Source organism: Mirounga leonina, unplaced genomic scaffold (genome assembly GCF_011800145.1).
Source record: "Mirounga leonina isolate KUSES-001 unplaced genomic scaffold, KU_Mleo_1.0 Mir_104, whole genome shotgun sequence".
Taxonomy (NCBI): Eukaryota; Metazoa; Chordata; class Mammalia; order Carnivora; family Phocidae; genus Mirounga; species Mirounga leonina.
Window position 1 is genome coordinate 19,525,575 of NW_023270231.1, and position 23,463 is coordinate 19,549,037.

The 23,463-nt window shown below is 51.6% G+C and overlaps 1 protein-coding gene and 1 pseudogene across 14 annotated transcripts; one reads left to right on the plus strand and one right to left on the minus strand.

The window, feature by feature from the left end:
• Positions 1-1,911: 1,911 nt before the first annotated feature.
• LOC118017057 lies at positions 1,912-2,822 on the plus strand (annotated as a pseudogene).
• A 2,509-nt stretch (positions 2,823-5,331) lies between these two features.
• Positions 5,332-22,206, minus strand: RNF44 (ring finger protein 44). 14 transcript variants are annotated; one of them, XM_035014948.1, is made up of 10 exons: positions 10,880-15,133; positions 10,483-10,672; positions 9,899-10,066; positions 9,305-9,478; positions 9,045-9,206; positions 8,830-8,954; positions 8,423-8,510; positions 8,213-8,334; positions 7,971-8,070; positions 5,332-7,777 (listed from the first exon to the last, which is right to left on the minus strand). In XM_035014948.1, the coding sequence occupies exons 1-10, from the start codon at positions 10,984-10,986 to the stop codon at positions 7,715-7,717; spliced, it is 1,299 nt and encodes a 432-aa protein (XP_034870839.1). In that variant the 5' UTR covers positions 10,987-15,133; the 3' UTR covers positions 5,332-7,714. The 14 variants fall into 14 exon arrangements, with proteins under 14 accessions (XP_034870839.1, XP_034870831.1, XP_034870805.1 ...); XM_035014940.1 differs by having other exon boundaries at positions 10,483-10,702; XM_035014914.1 differs by adding an exon at positions 22,090-22,206 and having other exon boundaries at positions 7,501-8,070; positions 10,483-10,702; positions 10,880-11,031.
• Between the last annotated feature and the right edge of the window lie 1,257 nt (positions 22,207-23,463).

Sequence of the window (23,463 nt, forward strand, 5' to 3'; positions counted from 1 at the left end):
CTTTTTCTCCACATCCTCACCAATACTTGTTTCTTGTCATTTTGATTTTAGCCATTCTGACAGGTGTAAGGTGATACCTCATTGTAGTTTTAATCTGCATTTCCTTGATGATTAGTGATGTTGGAGTTGAGCATCTTTTCATGTGTTTGTTGCCTATCTGTATGTCTTCTTTGGAAAAATGTCTATTCAGGTCCTTTGCCCATTTTTAATCAGATTGGGTTTTTTGGTGATGAGTTGTATAAGTTCTTTATATATTTTGGAAATTAACCCCTTATCAGATATATCATTTGTAGATATCTTCTCCCATTCGGTAGGTTGTCTTTTTGTTTTGTTGATGGTTTCTTCTGTGTGCAAAAGCTTTTTATTTTTATGTAGTCTCAATAGTTTATTTTGCTTTTGTTTCCCTTGCTTCAGGAGACATATCTAGGAAAGTGTTGCTACAGCTGATGTCAGAGAAATTATTGCCTGTACTCTCTTCTAGGATTTTTATGGTTTTAGGTCTCGTATTTAGGTCTTGAATCCATTTCAAGTTTATTTTTGTGCATGGTGTTAGAAAGTGGTCTAGTTTCATTCTTTTACATGTAGCTGTCCAGTTTTCCCAACACCATTTATTAAAGAGAGTGTTTTTTTCCTATTGTGTATTCTTGCCTTTGTCATAGATTAATTGACCGTATAATTGTGGGTTTATGTCTGGGCTCTCTATTCTGTTCCACTGATCTATGTGTCCGTTTTTGTGCCATTGCCATACTGTTTTCATTACTGCAGCTTTATAGTATGTCTTGAAATCTGGTATTGTGATAGCCCCAGCTTTGTTCTTCTTTCTCAAGATTGCTTTGGTTATTCGGGTCTTCTGTAGTTCCATACAAATTTTAGTATTTTTTGTTCTAGTTTTTTGAAATATGCTATTGGTATTTGGATAGGGATTGCACTGAATCTGTAGCTTGCTTTGGGTAATATGGAAATTTTAACAATATTAATTCTTCCAATCCATGAGCATGGAATATCTTTCCATTTGTGTCATCTTCAATTTCTTTCATTAGTGTTTTATAGTTTTCAGAGTACAAGTCTTTCACCTCTTTGGTTAAGTTTATTCCTAAGTATTTTATTCTTCTTGGTGCGATTGTAAATAGGATTTTTTTTAAATTTCTTTTTCTGCTACTTTATTATTAGTGTATAGAAACACTACCAATTTCTGGATATTAATTTTGTATTCTGCCACTTATTTCTTTTATTACTTTTAGCTTTTGGTGGAGTCTTTAGGATTTTCTATGTGTAGTACAAAAATGATAGGATTTTAATCTGATTCATAATGTCGGCCTTTATCCAATTTCCACAGGCATTTTTTTCTTTTTATTTTGAAATAAATATAGACTTATAGGAAGTTGTAAAAATATTACAAAAAGGTCTTATGTAACCCTTATGTAACCCAATGATAACCTCTTACATAAAACCAGAAAATTGACATTGATATAATCCACAGATTTCATATTTTACATCCACCCATTTGTGTGTTTGTAGTTGTCAATTTCATTACTTATATAAATTCATGTAACCACACCATAATCAAGATACAGAACCATTGTATTGCCACAAAGATCTTAACCCTCCTACCCCTTTATAGTCACACACACACACACACACACACCCTTGTTCCGCCATCCCTAACCCCTGGCAACCACTAATCTATTCTCCATCTCTCCTAATATTGATATATATAACCTTTGAGATTGGCTTTTTTCACTCAGCGTAATTCCCTTGAGATCCATCCAAGTTGTTGCATGTATCAATAGTTCCTTTTTTTTTTAAGTGATCTCTACACCAGATGTGGGGTTTGAACTCATGACCTCGAATCAAGAGTCGCACACTCCACTGACTGAGCCAGCCAGGATCCCCTAGTTTGTTCCTTTTTATTGCTAAGTAGTATTCCGTGATCTGGATGGATCACAATTTAACTTTGCTCACTGAAGGACATGTAGGTTGTTCCCTATTTGGGGTGATTACGAATAAAGCAGCTATGAACATTTGTGTACGTGTTTTTGTGTGGACATGTTTTCATTTTTCTGGGATAAATGCCCAGGAGTGCTGGGTCATTTAGTAAGTATATGTTTAGTTTTAGAGGAAACTACCAGGCTGTCGCCATGGTGAAGCTGAACAAAGAGGCCAAGCAGAGGCTGCAGCAGCTCTTCAAGGGTGGCCAATTTGCCACCCACTGAAGCCTTGTTCCTCTCATGATTCACCTGGGATTTAAGAGGGGTGCAGATCCTGGAATGTCTGAACCAACCCTTTTTAGTTTACTTAGGGGATGAAGAATTATTTGATCATCTGGATTTGGAAGCAATTAATGAACAGGAACAACATGGAAGGTGTGTGTGGTGGCTGGGATAAAAGATGGGACGTCCTTTAGACGCTCATTAGTTGAATGGTCCAGGGCTCTTCACAGATGCTTCAGTGGCAGAGTGGAACCTCTACTGACTTATTTATGATAGATTGTATCAAAATAAATGTTAAAAAGATACTTGCCAGACTATATTCCAGAATGGCTGTACTATTTAATATTCCTGTCAGCAATGTCTGAGAAATCCAATTCCTCTGCATCCTCACCAGAATTTGATATTGTCACTATTTATTATCTTCATTGTTTTTACAGGTGTGTAATAATCTTATTGTGGTTGAATTTGCATTTCCCTAATAGCTTATGGTGGTGAACAAATGAAATATCCTCTTAATGTGTTCATGTCTTTTGCCCATATTCTAATTGGACTGTCTTTTGTTGAGTTTTGAGAGTTCTTTATTTATCTGATATGAGTAATTTCTCACATGTGACTTGCAAATTAAGCATTTAGTTTCTGGTGAAGTCCAATTTATCACTTTTTTCTCTTTTATGGATTGCTTTCAGTGTCATGTCTAAGATCTCTTCACCTAGCTCTAGGTCCTAGTGAAGATTATCACTTGTTTTCTTCTCAAAGTTTTCCAGTTTTATGTTTTACCTTTAAATCTATGATCTATTTTGAGTTCATTTTTGTATTGGGACTTAAGATCCTTTTTAAATTTTTTATGGATGCCCAACTACATTATTATTTATTGAAAAGCCTATCCTTCATTGAAGCTCAAAAATTAGCTGGCCATACTTGTGCAGGTCTGTTTCTGGGGTCTTTCTTCTGTTCCACTGATCTACTTGTCTCTCTCTCTGCCATGTTGTCTTAATGCAGATCTGCAGCAACTCTTAAAATCAGGTATGGTGAGTCTTCTCACTTTATTCTTGTTTTTCAAAGTTAGCTACTTCTTTGCCTTTTCATTTAAATTTTGAAGAATGTCATCTCAAAAAAAACCCAAAAAAACCCTGCCAGAATTTTGATAGGAATTGCATTAAACCCATAGTTCAATATGGGAAGAAATCACAATCTTTACCTATTGCTGAGTCTTCTGATCTGAGAATATGACCATGTTTCTCCATTTATGTAAGTCTTTGATTTCTTTCATCCAGTGTTTATTGATTTTCAACACACAAATCTCATGTTTTGTTAGATTTATGTTTCATCTTTAGAGTGATTATATAAATTTTGATTTTCATGTGTTCATTGCTACTATATAGAATACAATTAATTTTTATATTCATCTTGTAACCTGTGACCTGATGAACTCATTTAGTTCTAAGTTATTTTTTTTTTGTAGATTCCTTGGGATTTCCAAAATCTCCATGGGATTTTGATAATTTATAGGTTATCAAATTTATAAATAGGGACAATTTTCTTTTCAGTCTGTGTGTTTAATTTTATTTCCTTTTTCTTGCTTTATCCTATTGTGCTGGCTAGGAGTTCCAGTATGATATTGAACAGGAGTGGTGAGAGTGGATATCCTTGCCTTGTCCTGATCTCAAGGGTGAAGCACCTAGTCTTTCACACATTACATGTTAGCTGTCGGGTTTTTTGTAGATGTTATTTACCAAGTTGAGGAAGTTACCCTCTTATTTCTAGCTTGCTGAGAGTTTTTGTCATGACTAAATGTTCAATTTTGGCAAGTTTTTTTTCCATCAAATGATAAGATCATGTCTTCTTTCCCGTAGGTTTTTTTAAATACTGAAAAAAGCTTAGAGACTTCCCTAGACTTCAGACTAGGGCCCTGGGAACTCCGTTGCTATCACTGGTCTAGTCCAGCACTGCCCAGTGTGCCCCAGAGAATGCAATTTGAGCACTACATGTAGCCAAACAAGCCCAATATAGGAAGTGTTGCTCACAGTATCCATTCCTAGAGGCTTATAATACACATCAGCATAACCAAGGCTCAGAGAAGCCCTGCAACATAGGCTCCTATTACCTTTAGTGTGTTATTTCCCAAACTTGTTTAACCACAGAACCCTTCTTAATCCCCCTTATGCTCCCATAGCACCATCTCTGAAACACAGAGAACCACTCAACTAACTGTCCCTTATTTTGTAGTTGATCCAGAGGCTGAAAGAGAAGTGACCTGACCAAGGCTACAGATAGTGGCATCACAAAGACACCAGGTCCTGGGTCTCCTGACCCCAGCTCACTGCTCCTGCTCCAGATCATGTTGCTTTGACATGCTAACAAGTCAGCGGATATCCTTGCAGCACCATATACCATCATGGGTAAGAGGAATGTAACCGCATCACCAACCTGGTCCTTGGGTGGTTCTCAGGCCCCTAGTCCCCACTGAGCCTGGGGATAAGGGACTCTGGTTCATGTAGTCTTAGTAGGGCCTGTGGGTGGGAGGGTATGTAATGCAAGTCAGGCCAATCATGCTGGTGTAGCTCCCTGGCATGGTAGTGAATGGTTCAGGGATGTACCCACAATCCAAATTGGGTCTAACAAGACTCCATCCCAGAAATCCCATTAGAATTCCAGGGGAAAAAAATGGTTTTCCCATGGAATGATGCCAAACTAGAAGACACTGAACTAGAGCTACCAAGAACCACCACACAGAAGCAGCTCCTTCAAAACAAAGTTGTAAAATGAAGGAGACCTTGGTTTATAACATACTCAAGCCCAATCCAGTCATGCTTGAGGCAGAACCTACCTCCAGAACTGAAATGACAGACCAACAAATAACGCTTTCCTAAAACCAGTTTGATGGAATTCTGCCACTTGCCAACAGAATCCTGCCTAATTTGAGTGTGAAGCAGATGGCCCAGAATGTCATCACTAACCTGGCTTGGCAGACCCTCTTGATCAGGAAGTACCCCCAAGGTGCCACAGCAGAGAACAATCTTTATTGCCCACCTCATCCCTATCCCCTGCCCACTCTCAGACTGACATTACCCCCACTTCCCACCAAAAGAACACAGGTAACCAAAGGCAGCTTGGGCAGTACTTGATATACATCATACATTTATTAGTGAATATCCCTCTGAAATCAGCAACAATATTAAAAAAAATAATGATTGCACTACTTGGTCAAGCAGAACTAGCAACTTTCATTTTAAAAAAAGTACAAATCTGTTAAAAATTTCAATCAGTATACACATATATATAATACAACATACTAGTTATGTTAAATGCTACAAACCAATGTGAATCCAATGGAATGGAAAAAACCACACATTTAAGCTTTAAGAACCATTTTTTTCTCTATATATTAGCATTTTCTCAAATACATACATGGGAAAAATGAGGTAACTGTAAAATGTGCAAGGAACAGGGCCCCCCCAAATTACATATATTTTTATATATATATATGTAATTAAATATATATATATATATGTGTGTGTATATATATATATATATATATAACCTTTCTAACACAGAACACAGGTGCTGGGCCCAGCCAGGGCTGGGGGATGGTGCCCACTGTCATGCCTAGGCCAGAAGTTGGTAAATAAAAGAGTAAACAATGACAAGCCCCCACCACAGGAAATCATTGGTAACATGGCATCTATAGCAAGGTCGGCAAATCACAAACATCCTAAATAATTGTTTTATAAATCTTTTTTTTAATGATTTTTTTTAAAGTGTTGTGTTTCCCCCCCCATAGCTGCTCGTTGGAATCATTGCTGCAGCCGACACACAATCCGTGAGCCTGTTTCCGCCTGCCCCAGGAACCTTAAGGATTCTGAAAACCTTTTGTTGGGGTGGGAAAGGGAGGGGGGGTTTGGAGAGGGTGGTTCTCTGTGTAAAACACGTGGGGTTTCAACACTGCTATAAATATAGAAACATCACCTGGAGTTTTATATACAGTAAGACTTTGGGTTCTCCACGGGGGTGGGGCCAGGCTGATGGGGCCCCATGGCAGGCTGAGGGGAGGCAGGGAGCCAGGGCCGCCGCAGGGAGAACGAGGGTGGTTGGAGCATCCCTGAGGCAGCAGGCGCCAGGGGCTGCCTGCTAGGATGTGCCGGCCCCACACGCGGTTCGTTCAGGGCAGCAACCCCAGCTGGGGGTAGGACGGGAAAGGAATGGGACTGGGGAAAGAGAAGGTGGGAGCTCAGCCAGACCCTATAAGGGGGCCTCCTCCAGACCTTGGAGGGCAGGACTCAGGCTGGGAGGGGGCCCCTGGAGATGGGGTCCACGCCCTCCCTGGTCCCTGTCCTCCTGGGACTTCCTTGGAGGAGACTCGCCCAGTCAGGTGGGAGACGGGCCCTGGCTGGAGGGAGAAATGCCCTGAAAAGCGTACGGTCCCGGTAGGCTCTGGGGACGTGTGCAGTACAGTGCATGGCAGTTATCAGCTGAGCACAAACCACCCCCCAACCCCACCCATGACTGCCAGCCGCCCAGCCCAGCCCCAGCCGCACACATGCATGCAGACCAGGCGGCATCACCAGACCATTCCCGGCCCCCTGGGCACTTGGTCCTGGTTGGTCCCTATATCCCCCATTAAACCAAAAGGAAACAAATTATTTAAAAATCCACACCCCCAAATCCTACACGCGGTTTTGGGCCAAATGAATAAACAAAAACTGCTGCTCCTCACGTTCATGCAAAACAACAGAGAGGGGACATTGGGCGTGTGTCTGGCCGCCATCACTGCCAGGAAGGGGTGGCCACCAGGAACACAGGTCTCTCTCCCCTGCATGGCCCAGGCCCCCTCAGGATACAGGCCACCCCAGCTCAGGGCCTGTCTCCCATCTGCTCAGGAGGCTGGCTCTGATATCTTCCAGCCTGGGGGTGGGCTGGAATGTTGTGACTGGGGTGAGGGTCCTTCAGGGAGCCAACCCTCACAGCAACCTGGGTAGGGCTGGCTGCCGGAGTCTGTCTGGGGTCAAAGCAAGAGGACCCAGGCCTGGGGCTCAGGAAATGGCCTCATGCCACCCTCTGTCCGCACGCCTGTCAGTGCCACCCAGTCAGACGGCATACCATTTCAGTGCAAGAGACCAGGCAACCCAGGACGGAGCCCTCTTTGCCCATCCTGGGGCTGAGGATCTCCCCTAGCTGAGCTTGGGGGGATAGACCCCTGGTTCCTAGGGTTGGCAGGTAAAGGAGACGGACTCGAGGGCAAACAGGAGGGAGACTGAGTTAGGGACACTCAGGCAGCTCCGTGGTGGGCAGACTGGCAGGCAGATCGGGGCAGGAGTCTTTGGAGCTTGGCAAATGCAGGGGCTTATTGCAGGGGCTTCTCTTGGGGCTGACCCTGGCACCAGCTCTGGAGATGCAGGCGGGAATGACGGGGCAGGCCTGGGCCACTCCCTCCCCGTCCTCCCCAGGTCCCCCCAACCCGAGCTTCCAGAGCTTCGGGCAGGGTTTATCCTGGGCAGCTGTGGGCCTCACTCAGCCTCCCTGGGCACCTCGGAGGCGTCGGCCCGGCAAATGGGACACGTCCGGTTGGCCTGGGGGAGCAGCCACACATCAGGCTCCACTCTTGCCTGTCCCCCACCCCAGCTGGGTCTGTTCTGCTTCTGGGACTTGACCCCTGAACAGAGCCTGGACTTCTAGATGATGACAAGAAGGGAAACCCTCCAAGGTCCACCCCCCTCCCTCACCACATGATGAACACCTGGAATCTGGCCTGGGCTGCATTACCTTTAACCACTTGTCGACACACTTGGTGTGGAACTCGTGGTTGCAGGGGAGGACTCGGAGCAGCTGCCGTGCCTCGAAGTCACTGAAGCAGACAACACACCTGGGAGAGGGCAGAGAGCGTCACCTCCACAGTGATGGCAGGGGGAGGCTCATTGCATAGCACAAAACCCCCTAGAGGAAGGGGTCCCCTTGCAGCCCCCCTGTGCTCACAGAGGGGCAGGAGATGGGGGCACAGTACTCACAGTGTCTGCTCTGACTGATGGCTGTCTGGGTTAAAGCGGTATGACGGGAGCTGCTCGATGTCCGCTTTGGTGAGGCCCCGGGGCTTGGCATCTCCTAGCCGCTCTGCCAGGTTCAGGAGGGCCTGTATCCAGGCAGGAGGGGAGGGTCATTAATGCTCAGGGCCGGAGGTCCCCCAAGCTCCCACCTCCCAGGACAGTGTTCCACGGGACCTCATAGTTCTCCATCTCCACGTCATCCACATCGAGATCCAGGCTGATGGTGGGCCCCATTGCTGTTGGTGACATTGGCAGCATCGAGCTAGGGGGGGGGGGAGACAGGTGTGGGGGGCCCAGGGTCAAGGTCAGTAGGTGTAGGGGGTGCAGAGCTGCTCCCGACTCCCTCTGTGAAACAAAGCCCAGAGCTCTGCACCGTTCACACCAGGGACTCCAGTGTTTGTCCCAGGACATTGTAAGAGGGCCAGGAACCCAGCTGGTGAGTGTTGAGAATGTGTGTGGCTTGGTGGGGATGCCAGATGGCTTTAGAGGCCCCAAGCACCCCATGGGCCTTTGGGTCCAACAACTGGAGGTCCCAGGAGACCAGAGCACCACGGCTCTGGGGCAGATGTGCTGGTACTTACAGGAAGTAGGGCAGGAAGCTGGGGTAATACGGTGGCGGGGGTGGCGGTGGGGGTGGCGGGGGCAGCGGCTGTTGCAGGCGGTATCTCTGAGTGCTCAGTCTCCGTGGCATCATGTGGGAATATGGCTACGAGAGGGGTGCCAGGTGCAGGTCAGCCCAGCGGGCCTGTTTCCTGATCACCCTAGACAGTAGAGTCTAGCTGGGGGCGCTACTTACCACACCGAAAGACAGCTCCTGGTGCAGTGGATCATGGGGCAGGTAGTGCAGGGGCACAGATGGGGACAGGGCTGGGCCTGGGGCAGAGGTGGAGTAGGTGAAGCTCCCCAGGGGGTGCTGGTCCCCCCGCAGGTCCACATCGTTGTCAAGCCGCTGCAGGGGCTGGAAGAAGCGGGGGTGGGCCAGCCAGAGTTAGTAAGGAGGGAAGCCCCGCCCCCCATGCCATCCCCTATAGCATCAAACCCATTGCCCAGACTCACCATTCGCGGGTGCTGGGCCTGCAGCGATACAAACTGCCCAAGAGGTGCCATGTGGGCGGGCTGGGGGTGTGGGGCTGGCGGTGGGGGGTGCAGGATGTAGTGATCACTGGAGATGAGGTGGGGGTAGGCCTGATAGGGCACAGGGAGCTGCTGCATGGTACACGCCTGGATCAGCTGCCAAGAGAGGGAGGGGTTGGGAGGCTGTAGAATGTTCTTCTAGGCTCTCGGTTGGGCCTATGCCTGTGCCAAAGGCCAGGGGCCATTCCATCCGTCGAGAGGTCCCCACTGAAGCCCTCTGGCCCCTCCTACCCCTGCCAGAGGCCACCCAGGCAGGACACTACACTCTTAAGGCCCATAGTTACAATTCCAAACTGTAAGGCAGGCACTGGGGTGCAGGAAGGTCCCTGAACCCTGAGGTGCCCTCTCACTATTCGTGAATGCACACATGCCTTTTCTGGGCAGGGTTGAGGCCTGGAGCTGGGTAGGTGCTCTGATAGCCTGGATGGGTGTCATAAGCTCGGCTTGCTTCTGCTGCTGGCCTATGTCTGGGGCTTTCAAGTGGGGATGGGGCAGGAGGTGGAGGCACTCACTCACCGGGGGTGGGAGGCAGCAAAGGGGGTAGTGCTGACCGCTGAACATCACGGAGCATGCTGGGAGCTGCTGGGCACTGCAGCCAGGGATGTGTTGGCTTGTAGGCAAGGGGAAGCCTTGGGTCGTCACTGTGGTGACTGTGTAGGACAGAGGGACGGGTCCCTGGTGCACCTGTGGGTAGAGAGAAACCCGGGAAGTGTAGGGAGGAAACGGCCATGCTGCTGCCCCCAAATGAGAAAGCCCTGCTGGGCCACCTCCCTTCCCTTCTCTAGCTGGGTCCTACCTAGGTACACACCTGCCTATATCCCTGTCCCAAGCCCTAGAGGGCAGAGAGAACCCTCTGGGAACCTGGGAGGGGCTTCCAACTCTATCACTCATCCACTGTGTAGTCCCAAGGAAGGCCCTTCCCTTCTCTGGGCCTCAATTTACCAACCTGTAAAACAGGGCTAATAATGCCTCACTGAACATGCAAAGAGTTAAGGGGAAATCAGGGTTCTGCTACCTCTGGTCCTCAGACAGACTTGCCAGAGGCTGGTGGGGAGGGGCCAGCAGAGTGGGGAAACAGAGGTGATGAGTATTGTGCCTACCTGCTCGTGGAGATCAACCATGAACGGGCTCTGTTGGGAGGCTGGGTGCAGCATTCGGGGGCTCCTGCCGGCAGGAGCCGAGGCTCGGTGCTCCTCTACAGGGAGGTGTGGTGGTCGGGGTGGTGGCTGCTGGGAGGGTAAGCGCTCATCCTGGGCAGGCAGGCTGGCCAGGGGGCCCTCGCGGCCGGGGCTGCACCACAGAGAGGAGGCCCCAGTAGGACTGAGGGGAGCCACTCATTCAGAGAGCATGGAGAGAAGCCAGGTCACTACCCACTAGGGAAGGAAGACCACTCAGGGCCCTATGCCCTGCCACCCCTGGTCCCTATGCCCCAACCCAAGCTGACAGCCCTAGTACCGGGGGCTCTAGGCTCTGTAGGACTAGGAGATTCCTTCCTACCTTCCCCGGAGCTGGCCCGGGGTAGTGCCGGGTCCTACAGAGAATCGCCGCTGACCCACAGGGGCAGAGGGTGGCCACCTAGTCACTGCCAGAGCCCATGGTCGCATCAGGGGTGGCAGAGGGGTGGAGGGGCTGGGCCAGGGTTCACAACCCTATGAGGCAAACAGATAAACAAACTGAGGCACACAGAAGTCCAGGCACTTGCCCCATTAGGGATTGCGGAGACAGAATTAAACTTCAGCAGTCTGATTCTAAGGGCTACTGATATCCATCACGTCCCTGTACTCCATGTGCAGTGTACACTCTGGGTCTGGCCTTCTTTTTGGGCACTGGGGATCAGGGATGACAGATCAGGAACAGGGAGCCCAGGTCTCAGTTTCCTGCTCTACGAAATGGGATCAAGTTCCCCTTCAGGGTTGTGGTGAGTTAGGAGGGCTGGCCAGCATGCTTCCAGGCCAAGTGGCTCCAGTAAGCCTCCCTCAGGATGGGGACCCCAGGGCACCCTGTTCTGTTGTGGCAGTCTACAACTTCAACCTCCAGGAAGCTGGGGTTCCTGGGAGGGCACTCCAGCTTCCTCCCTTCCATTGGGTCGGCTCTGGGGGCGGATTCCAGTCAGGCCTTCTCTTTCCACTACTGCCAGGTAAGAGGTTCTGACCCAGTTCTTGCCCTCAGGGGCTCCCAATTCAAGTCAGTTTGTTTTCTTTCTTTCCATAACCAGCTCCCACAGTGCCTACCCACATGTGACTTCATCTACTCTTCAAGGTCCATTTCAAAGAATAGAAAACTGAGGCTCAAAGAAATTGAAAGGGACTTGCCCAAGTGTCAAAGCTGGGAGGTGAGCTGGCCACAAGCCTCTCACTGCACCCTGCTGCCAGCAAAGAAGGGGTCCTGCCCAAGCGCTTTGCAGGAGGTAATGAAGGAAGCGGCCACTGGTGGGTGGGTGAGTCTGGCATACAGCCAGGCCCTTGCTCTGGGGGCTTAACACAGCCCCCAAGTGGCAGTGGGGCTTGCTGAGAAAAAAGGGGAAGCAAGAACCTAAAGGAGGAAGTTGAGCGGTAATGGGGTGGGGCAGGTCTCCTCCCTCTGGTAGGAGCTGGGGGTCCAGGTGGGATAAGCTGGGGGACCATTTGTTAACTCCAGAGGTTGGGATGAGGCCCTGGCAGAGAAAACTCTGGAACCTGTCAGGCCTTGCAGAGCTGAAGGCTGCATCAAATAGGACCAGCCCTTTGCTGTTCCTGCCACAGGGAGGCCTCCTCCGTCCGCCCCTTCTCCATCTGACAAAACTCCTATGCATCTCTGACAGCCAGCTTTCAGTGTTACCCCCCTGCTGACACAGCTAGGGAGCCAGTGCACCATATCCTCAACGCCTTGTTCCTTCCTGCTAGCAGTGGCAAGAACACCTCCTCTGTGCTCGGCTTTACAAGCCTGGACCCTAACTCTCAAAGCCAGTCTGCAGGGGAAGCTCGCCATGGCCACAGCCAGAAGTGTAAGAGCTGGAGTTCACATTTCTCCTGCCTAACCTGGGCTCTGGCACTTGGCAGAAGGGCGGACAGAGCCCAGTGACCAGCTTGTGGCCAGCACTGATGTGGTAAATGTACACTTGAGAGCCAATCACACAGTCTGGCAGGAGTGAAATTGGTGCCCATGATTAAAAACTGGGAGATTACATAAAAATCAGGTCTTTCCTGAGAGGAAACAAAAGCAGAAAATCTGGTCCCATTAGGCCCTCGTTTCTGCTGGGTCCCCCTCACCGGAGCACGAGCTTTCTCTCCAGGCCACCCAATGCCCATGCTCTACCTGCCCACCATAGGTGACTAGGTTTGTAAGCCCCGGTGTGAGCAGAGTGCACATCCTTACACACATGTGTACACCCACAGCCTTCCTGATTTTTGCTGACAATTCAGCCGAGCAAACAAAGGCCAAGAGAGACTCAGAGTACACCCCTAAATATCTGAAACAAGAAACTCCCAGGCCACTCCAGACCTTCTGGATCAGAATCTTTGGAGGGGTGGGGAACAAGGTTATCTAGACATTTTACCAAATTCTCCAGCAGTTTCTATGGCACAGCCAGGTTTGGGCACCTCTGCTCTAACTGACCTCAGAGATCCTGGGAGACCACAGTCCTGCTGATGAAAAACATTAACAGTAATAACTATGACACTTCACACATGCCATCTTGAGTCCTCACAGCAGCCCTCAGAAGTAAGGACACTGAGGCCCAGAGAGGTGAGGTCCAGAGCCTGTCAGCCAGAGTTGTGAGTGCACTAGGACACGACCCAGTGGCTTCAATGGCTGCTCTTGTGCAAAAGTCTGGGGGGCGTGGATGCCACAGAGGCCCAGGCACATGGGAATCTGCTCTGGCCAGCCCCTTCAAAAACACCCATTCCTCAGGAAAAGGAAGTAGCAAGGAGCTGAGAAACCAAACCAGCAGTCCAAAGGGCCTCCAGCTATAGATGATGGTGCCAAAGTTTACACACGATACCCCGACTCTGGCTAGAGTCTTGGCTGAGGATTGGGCGCATCACTTCCCCGCTCAGCCTCAGCTTCTTCACCTCTAAGATGGAACAGCCAGATAACCACCTGCCAGTGGACTGGGAAGGGCTGCTCAAAGGCAGAGGTGATTGGCAAAGTGGAGGTGTGAGTGATCACTATTATAAATTGAGAGAGGCTGACCTCCACAAACAGAAATCAGGTGCCACTTCAAGCTCTGCAGGAGATAGCTGGGAAATATGCCTCCCTAGGGGAAAACCCCAGCTGGTAAGGGAGGGACCCCTGGTTCTTGGAAGCCCTACTAAGAAAAGAGGTTGTGCAGAGGGGACACACCCACTTCATATTTGAGGAAATTGAGACCCAGAGAAAGGAAGTAACTTGCTCTAGCCCACAAAGCCAGAGAAAGACTGAACTAGTTCTCCTTGGCTGGCCACCTAGGTCCAGATTCCCCCAACCCCTGACTCTTTAATTAGCATCAGTAGCCCCCAATAACCACCTAATCCCAACTAATTTCAGTCCCTAAAGGAGATGGAGAGTTTTCTGTTTTAGGCACTCACTACTAACCCTATTGTGGTGAATGAAACAAGTGAGGCCCAGAGTTGGAGGCAGCAATTTGCTCAAGGTCAAACTGCAAGGGTGGCCAGGTGACCACCCCCAATTTCTCTGCCTTTCCATAGTCCTCTGTGCTGTGCTTTCAATGAGGTCTGGGTAAATGGGTCTGCAGGGTCCCATCCCTAAATCCAATCTTGCCTGGAAGCAGGCACCACACTTTGCATCCACCCCTTCCCCCAGGACGCAGCCAACTCCCTACTTCCAGTGCCCCATGTAACTATCCTAGTCCAAGTCTAGGGAACCCTTGCCAAGTCATTTGCCCCGGGGGGAATGTTTGCCTGAGAGCCTGAGTAGATTCAGGCACGATAGAAGCCCGCCCCCCCGCCCCCTCCCTCCATGGGGCAGGCTAGGCCACTACTGCTGGTAGGCAAACAGAGCTCTCCAAACGTGTGCTGCCTGGAGGGAATTGAGGACAGGACTATCAGCCTCGGAGCTAGGAGTCCTCGGCTAGCCCAGGTTCCCTAGATGACCTTGGTCAAGGAAATCTCTCCGCTTCCGTGAGCCTCAGTTGTCACAGCTGTGAAATGGGGATGGAAATCTCTCCTTCCTAGAACGCCCAAATAAAGCCAGAAGGAACAAGACGCAAGAAACCAGGTGGTCACATTAGCGTGGGAGGAAACCAGTGCTCCTGAGGGACCGGCCCCTCCTCAACGCGGGCCAGACGCAGGTTGCGGGGCTCTGGGGAGCTTCCTCTGCCACCCCTCCCCGGGGATGGGGGGCCAAGGTGCAGACACTCGTCCGGGGAGGAGACCCCCACGTCCCCCCCCTCACTCATTTATGCCGCGCTCGGAAGGACATGGGGGGCGGGAAGCCAGACTGCGGCGTTGGGGCCAGAGCGCTGTGACTTTAAGAGCCGAGGATCCCGGACCATGTGCTCGGCGTGAGACAAAAGCAACAACAAAGGAAGTGGCGGCGGCAGGGGGAGGGGGCGGCTCCTTCCTCTCCAACCGCGGCACTCAGCCCCGGGAGAAGGAAGACTCGACCTGGCCTTGGGGGGTTGGGGGGAATCCTCCTCGATTCTAGAGGTCTCTCCGTCCCCCCTCTGGACCGCCCGCGATTAACCCCTGCGGAGCCAGCTAGATCACAGCCCCCAGTCCCAAGGGAGGGGGACAGGAGTTCCAGGGATGAGGAAATAGGGAGTTGGGGCTCTAGCCCCTACTCACCTTCGGCCGCCAGGCCACACGTTGGCTCCTTTGTTCCCGATCTAGGACGGCCAAGCTGGACAGAAGGGAGGGGGGCTGCCTGGACCCTTTAAGAGCCCCCGCCCTGCGGAACAATGTGCTCCCCTCCCCACCCCCCGGTCCGGGTGCAGTCCAGCTCCTTCCGGGGCTCTCTCTTTGTTGTCGGTCCGCCGGCGTCCGCCTCGCGAGGCCCACGCGCGGTCTGCCTCTCTCAGCCCAGGCCCTCCGGGAGCGGGAGGCGGCGCAGGACGCGGCCGGGTTTGCGCAGCTGCAGGCGGCTGGCCCTTTAAGAACTGTCCGCGGCGGCAGCGGAATGTAACAAACCCCACATTTGATTCACAACATTCGAAGCGGCGGGGTCGCGCGCCGGGCGGGAGGGGGGCTCGCGGGGGCGCGCCGGGAGATTCCAGCAAACAGTAGCCGGCTGCTGCCCGCGGCAGCCCCGCCAAGAGCTCCGCCCCGCGGGGACTATGTGAGCCAATCACTCACCGCGACTCGGCACGTGATTAACGGGACGCCATCTTGGAAGGCAGATTTTCTTTAAAACCTCCTTCTTGCCCCCACCTTTGCACTTAAAGTGACCGCCGTCATCACAAGCAAGGGGCGGGGCCACATGGCCTGAGCTAAAGATGGGAGACCCCGGGGTGGGCAAGGACAACCGGCTGCAACTCGAACTTGCTATGCAAACTCGCGAAACACTCGCGCCTCTGAGGCTCAGTTTCCCTGCCAGAGAAATGGGTCCCCCTAGGAGAGCCGCAGCCCGGACTTACTGTGTCATGGTCTTCTCTTCGGGGACGGGGCGCCGCCTGGGACACTGAAGTGCAATGGGACTGACCTTCGACGGGGCAGGAGCGGCCTTCTTAAGCCAGCCCAACTGGGTTAGGAAGGCTCTAACAGCCTTGGGTCGGCAACCTCCCCGGAGATGACGTCAGCCCCAAGAGCTACCGCGCCGCGATGACATCATGGCCTGGCCGCCCTGCATCTCCTTGTTTATACTACGCGGCAGCTTTAAAAAGCTGGGACGGCCTGGGTTGCCCAACGGACCAATAGCGGGTAACCCACGCAAACGAGCTAACGCCTGCGGGGCAGGGGGATTGGTCCTGCTTGCGCTGACGCCACAGAGACATTTAACCGCCCCGCCCCCAGCGTGGCCCGGGAAAGGGGCGGGGAACAGTTTGAAGCAGGAGCTGCAGTTGTCCGGGGCTCTGGTAGCTCTCGGCGCGTGGCCAGTAGAGCTTGGTCTCCCCCATGGAGGGCTCCCTGCTTAAGGGTGTTGGGAAACTAAGCCCAAAGAAATCTTCAGTTTCCTACTGTACTCCTCCCCGCAGCGATGAAGCGTAGGGATTACTACAGCATTTTACAGATGGGTCAAGAGGATCAAGGGGGGGTGTCACTCACTCACCCCAGGTCACACAGCTATGAAGGGTGGCTGAACAGGTATTTGAACCGAAACTACAGCCAAGCTTCGTTCCCCTTTGCCTTCATACAGGGGCAGCATTATACAAAGGGGGGTATTACCTCCACATCGATTATTTAAGAAAAAAAAATCAGTAACACTCTTAAATATCCAAGAGCTGGGCACAGGCTGAAAAGAATCATGTGTGCATATGATCAATAACTGGACTCCTCCGCATGGGGCTGCACTAACATAGGGCTACCTCCCTAAACAAGATGCCAGTGCAAAATGTTAACATTTGTTAAACCTGTTTAGGGCTACTGGGGGTGTGATGGTGTCATTTTCTATGCTTCTTTGGTGTAGTTCATAACCCCAAATTTAAAAATAAAAATGGAAGGGGGACCTGAGTGGCTCAGTCGTTAAGCGTCTACCTTCGCCTCAGGTCATGATCCCAGGGTCCTGGGATCGAGCCCCGCATCGGGCTCTCTGCTCCGCGGGAAGCCTGCTTCTCCCTCTCCCACTCCCCTTGCTTGTGTTCCCTCTCTCGCTGTGTCTCTCTGTCAAATAAATAAATAAAATCTTTAAAAAAATAAATAAAAATAAAACATGGAAAGCAATTTGCTGAACAGTGTAACTATGTATCCATTTTTCTGAAAATTGGATATATACAGTATCTGCACAGAATACTTCTGGAAGGATATACAGGAAACTAACAAGTGTCCTCAGGGAGAACTGGAAGAGTATGGGATCAGGAGGATACACTTTTTATTGTATATGCTTGTGTACATTTGCTCTTTTTAAAAAACTCTATACAGGGTGCCTGGGTGGCGCAGTGGGTTAAACCTCCAATTCTTGGTTTCAGCTCAGGTCGTGATCTCAGGGTTGTGAGAGTGAGCTCTGCGTCAGGCTCCGTGCTCAGTGTGGAGTCTGCTTAAGACTCTCATTTGCTCTCCCCTCTGCGTTCTCTCTCTCAAATAATAAATCTTAAAAAAAAAAAAAAAAACAAACCCCAAACCCTGTACAATCTGGGTGGGGGAATGGGTGAAACAGGGGATGGGGGTTAAAGAGTACACTTATCACGGTGAAAAAATAATAATAAAAGAGAAAAAGAAGAAAAAAATCCATACAATAAAGAAAATTACTGTGGGGGCGCCTGGGTGGCTCAGTCAGTTAAACGTCTGCCTTGGCTCACATGATTCCAGGGTCCTGGGATTGAGCCCCACATCCCTCACTTGTTCTTTCTCTCTCTCAAATAAATAAAATCTTTTTAAAAATTTAAAGAAATTTTTAAAAATTACTGTGAAAGAGTATGTTTTAAATCTTCTAAGGCATAAAAATTTCTGTTCCCTTAAAGTAAGAAATCCCCCTTCAGGAAAGGTATCCAATGGAAACAATCCACAAGGAAGTTTGGGGAAAAGAGATACTTAATCAAGTTTTGTTTAGACCAGCAACAATCGGTTACTGCATGGCAGCTGTGCAGCCAGCAATGCAATGACTGCAGATGGTACCCAGGGGCACTCTGCAGATAACTAAGCACAGGAGATCGAGTTCCTGATGCAGTCCCTGCCCAACTCTATCCATTGGTTAAAATTATGTGTGCATGAGAATGAATGGGGGATGTACAAGGTGATGCCGTTCTCTAACCAACTCCTTTTCATCATCTCTCCCTTCTATATCCCTTCTGACCTTTTATTCTTCCCACTATGTAAAAGGAATTAGAAAATCCTCCCCTCACTGGAAGGCGCTACGTTGTTAAGACCACTCCCTGCTTGCCTATGTAGGGACAGGACATGCAATGGCTCCCTGCTGCCTGCCTCTGGGGCTGGGCTTCACCAGCGTCCCCCAGCCTTTCAGGCTCACCTCTCTCCAGTCCTCCCACAACCATGATGGTGCACCTACTGGCCTTCCCTGCCTGCCACCTTCACACCTGCACTTAGCTGGACTGCCTGCCTGAGATGCCTTCTCTATTCCTTTCTACCAATCTAGTCCTCTTCTCTGTCCTTCGGGGCTCTGTTCCCATCTAACCTCTTACAGGAAGCTCTGCGGTCTCCAGCTTGTACTGAAACTCCCCATCTCTGAACTCAGGGCTAGACATACCCCAGCCTTCACTTCATACCATCTAATTTGCATACAGCCCTGTCACAGTCTCTTCGCTTCATGTCTCCTTCCGTAAGGGGATTCAGCATTTTTCAGTGCACTATCATCTAGCCTTCACTGGAAGGCCTCAGTTTATGGGTGAGCATCTGAGGCTCAAGGAATGAAGTGACTTGCCCAAGGCCATGGTGGGAATACCTTACCGTTCCCACACCCTCCAAATGCAATTCTCCAGTCGCAATCAAGTCATGTACTTTGAAGCTACCGAACCTCTGACTGTCCTGACTCTAATTAAAATGACCTCACCACCCCTTAACTCTGGCAAAACCCTGCTCAGCCTTTGGGGTTCAGGTCCAAGACTGCCTCCTGCCTCCACGAAGACTCCCTGAGCCCTCTTCTGCAGTCAGCTGCTCTGGCTTCCTTAACGTGGCAGGGCCCTTACCACATTGCCTCAGGAAATGGGCTCTGGGACTGCTCCCCCGCCCCAGTAGGCTCTGGCTCACACTGGGTAGCGGATGCCCAAGGAAGGGGCTCTGAGTTTGACTCTCACCTCTGATGCTACAGGGTTGGGAACACCCTGCTCCGGCCTACTCCCCTGGGAGGCCCTCAGCAAACACCCACAGCCCCTCAGGGTGCCCCCAGGGCCAGAGGCCAGTAATACACCTCCTCCTGATCTGAAAAACCTTCCTGGGCACAAGCAGAATCACTTTAGAGCAAGTGGGGAGGAGGCTCAATTTTACCAGATTTTCCAGAGAAGCCAGAAGTCTGGGCTTTCCTGTGAAACCCCCCTCAGGTTCACCTGCAGGTCTTCTGCTTCGGAACCCCAACGCGCTGCTGTGGCCTGCACACCTACCGTGTGCCTCACTCTCATCACTCCACCCTACTCCACCCCTGCCACTGGAAGACAGGTTCTGTTTTCATCTCATAGATGAGCAAAGTGGTTCAGGAAGTGCCTCCTTTGCCTCAGATCCCGGAAGTGTGGCCCAGTGGGTTTCCAGAAGCCACAGGTGGGGGCGGCTCATTCTTACGCAAGCATCTGCAGTGAGATTCAGTGGAGAAATTAGGGTTCTAGGGGCTCCTGCACAGTCTAAGCAAGTGCCATCCTGATCACCTCACTGGTCCTCCGACGACCTAAGAGCTAGGTGCCAGGATTTTACAGATGAGGAAATGGGTGAGGGGGGGGGATGACTCAGCCATCAAGAGGCAAACCTGGGATCACATTCTAATTTCACATTAAGTTTGGTTCATGCGATACAAATGTCAAAACAGAGTCCCCAAGGGTTGCTCAATAATCAAAAGCACAGATATCCCAAGGCAAGAGTAGACCATGGAGGCTCAAGAACTGGTGGATGAGCAGCAGAGGATTCAAATCCCAGCCCCTCCAAGTGCAAAGCCCTGGATGTTACATTCCAGCTTCCAGACCCAAGCCTCCTCTTCAGATGGGAGGGATTCCACTTTGGCAGGAAGGGGGAGGGTCATGGATTCCTGCTGGGCCCTGCGGTCCCTGCCTTACCCAAGAACTTAGGACAGCTGGCTGCCTCCATTCCTCCCTCAGGGTCAGAAAGCACCCCACTCCTTTCTTCTAAGACCCCTCAAATTTTCCTCCAGATACAGGGCTCAGTAGCCTTCCCAGGTGGAGCTTGCGGAGCACAGAGATTGAGGGATCACCCAGGGACACACAGCACAGCCTGGCAGAGCCAGCGTGGGATGCAGACCTCCCAACTACCACCACAGAGCATTGCAGACCTGAGCCCAGAGCCTCACACCCCAGCATGGAGGGCTGATGGGCTCCCTGCCAAGTCCTCTCTGCTCAGGACATGCCTGAACACACCATCCTCACATCTGAGCTCCAAGCTTTGGCTCCCCTAAAAAGAAGTGGCTGTGTTTGTGCACATGGGGGTAGGGCAGGGCGTCTGTTAAGGTGGTCATGGGTCTGGGGTTCAGGTCATGGGTACTTTAGTTCTGACTTGGGTCAGTTATTTGGCTTCTCTCCACCTTAGTCTTACCTGTAAAATCAGGCCAACAGTAGTGACACATGACATTTACTGAGCACTTAGCGCGCACCACTGATACTCAGCCCCTACAGGGCTACTGAGGACAGGCACACACTGATGATTAAATACAGAGCTTCTGGGCGCCTGGGTGGCTCAGTCGTTAAGCGTCTGCCTTTGGCTCAGGTCATGATCCCAGGGTCCTGGGATCGAGTCCCACATCGGGCTCCCTGCTCAGCGGGAAGCCTGCTTCTCCCTCTCCCACTCCCCCTGCTTGTGTTCCTGCTCTCGCTATCTCTCTCTCTGTCAAATAAATAAAATCTTAAAAAAATATTAATAAATAAATAAATACAGAGCCTCTGAAGTCAGCCTGTCTGGGCTTGGACTTGGAACCTGACTCTGCCTCTTATTAGCTCTGTGATCTTGAGGAAGTCACCACCTTTTTTTGAGGCTCAGTTTGGCCAGGTGTAAATCGGAGGTGACAGTACCTACCTCAGTGAGTCACCAGGGGCTCTCACTACGTGCGCATCTTTGGCGGTGCCTGCGCAACTTTCGGGGTCTGGGTCTGCACTTGAATGTGCGAGCTTTGTGGGTACGGTGTTGGAAGGGGCTCCCCTTTCTGACTCCCTTCCCCCTGCAGCTCTGGCCACTGTAATTCCCAGGGTCTGCAAAGGTGGGAGCAGGTACTATCACATCCAGAGATGAAAACCGGGGGCTGCAGGAGTGCGGGCGCCTGGCACACCCCGGGGGATGAGTCCAACCGAATTCCCCATTTTCTCTCCTTCTGAGGGCCAGCTTCCTATCCCCGTCCTGTCCCCACCACCGCCCTGACCCCCCCGACAGCAGCTCGATTCGAGCTTAGAGATCCTTAGGCAACGGAAGCTATGTGACCTTGGGTAAGACACAGACCCTCTCTGGACCGCCCGGCGTTCTGACATCCTGAAAGCTGTATCGACGGCGCGGGGGTGTAGTGGCCTGTTCCCCGGTCCCGCAGCCGCTCCAGGGCAGGGCTCGGGAAACTCCGGCTCCCCAACGGCTGGCACCAGGAGCGCTGGTAAATGTTTGGGCGGAAGTTACGAAGCCAAAAGACTGCGGCACCTCTTCAGCTCCAGTTCCCTGATGGCAGGGCCCCGGCCGAAGCCGGAACCCGCCGGGGGGTGGGGGGGCGGTCGGGTCACGTGCGGGGCGCAGGGCACTCTGGGACTTGTAGTTCCCGGGGCGGGGAAGGTGTCCCCGAACTGGGATACTCGGACCTAGCCGGCGGACTGATGAGCGGAGCACCTCTGGCTCCCGGTCCTGGGAGAGCGAGCTCGGCACTGCAGACGCAGGCAGAGGCCGCGCTGTAAGTCCCTGCGCTACTCTGTCAGCCCGCGGCCGCCCCCTATCGCTCCGTCCTCGCTGGCCTCGCGCCTGGGGCGCATGGCGCAGGGTCGGGCCAGGAGTTACCTGGGGCCGCGGCTGTGCTCCACCCCAACCGGGCGGCCGGCGAGTCGCTCCCGCTGCAGCCCGGGGTCCCGGTCCCGCTGCGGCCTGAGCGCCGCCTGCCGCGGCCCCCCCTCTGGCCCCGCGCAGTGGAACCGTCCGCAGACCTCACCACCCGGGCGCGCTTTGGAGCGCGTGTGGAACTACCTGGACTGCACCAAGTGCGCGAGAGCGGAGGGTGGCGGAGGCGGGGCGTCTCTAGGCCACGCCCCTCGGCGTCTGGCGGCAAAGGGTGCGCAAGGGCGAAGCACCCAGGGCCTCGCATCCTAGCGGCGCACTTAGTGCCCGCGTGACCTTGGACCAGTGACTGACTGTCTCGACCGTGAAATGGGGAGCATAATGCGACTCCGTGGCCGTTCAAAGAACCTTCGCTTCCTGTAGAATTTATCCCGCTCCCCCGGCTTCGGATTGAGGAGGGCAGGGTCGGTAATAAAGACTGCGGGCAGCAGATCTTGGTCCCCCGCTTTGGTGCCTTCTCTGAGCCTGTTTCCTCGTCTTCGAACTGGGAGCGTTGATACCTCTTTCGGAGGTTAGGAGACTCCAGTGACAACAGGACGCCTATGCCCATCGCTAGAGCCACGTGGAGCAGAGCGGGCCGCTCCGGGCTCAGGCCGGGTATCCCCCACTCCCAGGAAGGAGCCTTGATCCTCGTCGCCCCGCGTCCGTGGGCGTTTTAGACTGGCGAGAACTACAACTCCCAGCTTGCCCCGCGCCCGCCAGGTCAAGCCTGTTGTAGTTCCTGCAGATCTCGCTTCGCAGAGGCAGCCCCACGAGGTCCCCCCGTTTCTCGACCCAGGGATGGGCTCTTCTGCCAGGTCCCTGGAGGCCGTCTTATTTCTCTAGGCTTCCATTTGTTGAGTTTTTACCACGTGCAAAGCAATATTCTGAGCGCTTAACGTGAATTAACTTGCTTATTTCCTAAAGTCTGACAACTCAGTGAGGGAAAATTATTATTATCCCTGTACTGTATATTTAAAAACTGAGGCATTAGTGAGGTGAAGAAATTTTGCTAGGAAGTGTTAGAGTCCAGGATTTCTACTCACTCCTGACACCTGGAGCCTGCTTTCTGCCTTACTCTGGTTCATCCTTCAGCAAACCTGTTTCTCCCTTCGCCTTCCCTTTATCAGAACTACATCTACATTAAGGCCTAATTTAGAGTATATTTTACATATATACAGTAAAATGCACAAATCTTATGTGTATAGCTTAGTGAATTTTCATAAATGTATACCTCCATATAACTAAAACTCCGATCAAGATTGAGAACATTTTCATCACCCCAGAAAGTTCCCTCTTACCCCTTCAAGTCATTTCCCTCCAGACATAACTATTCATCTG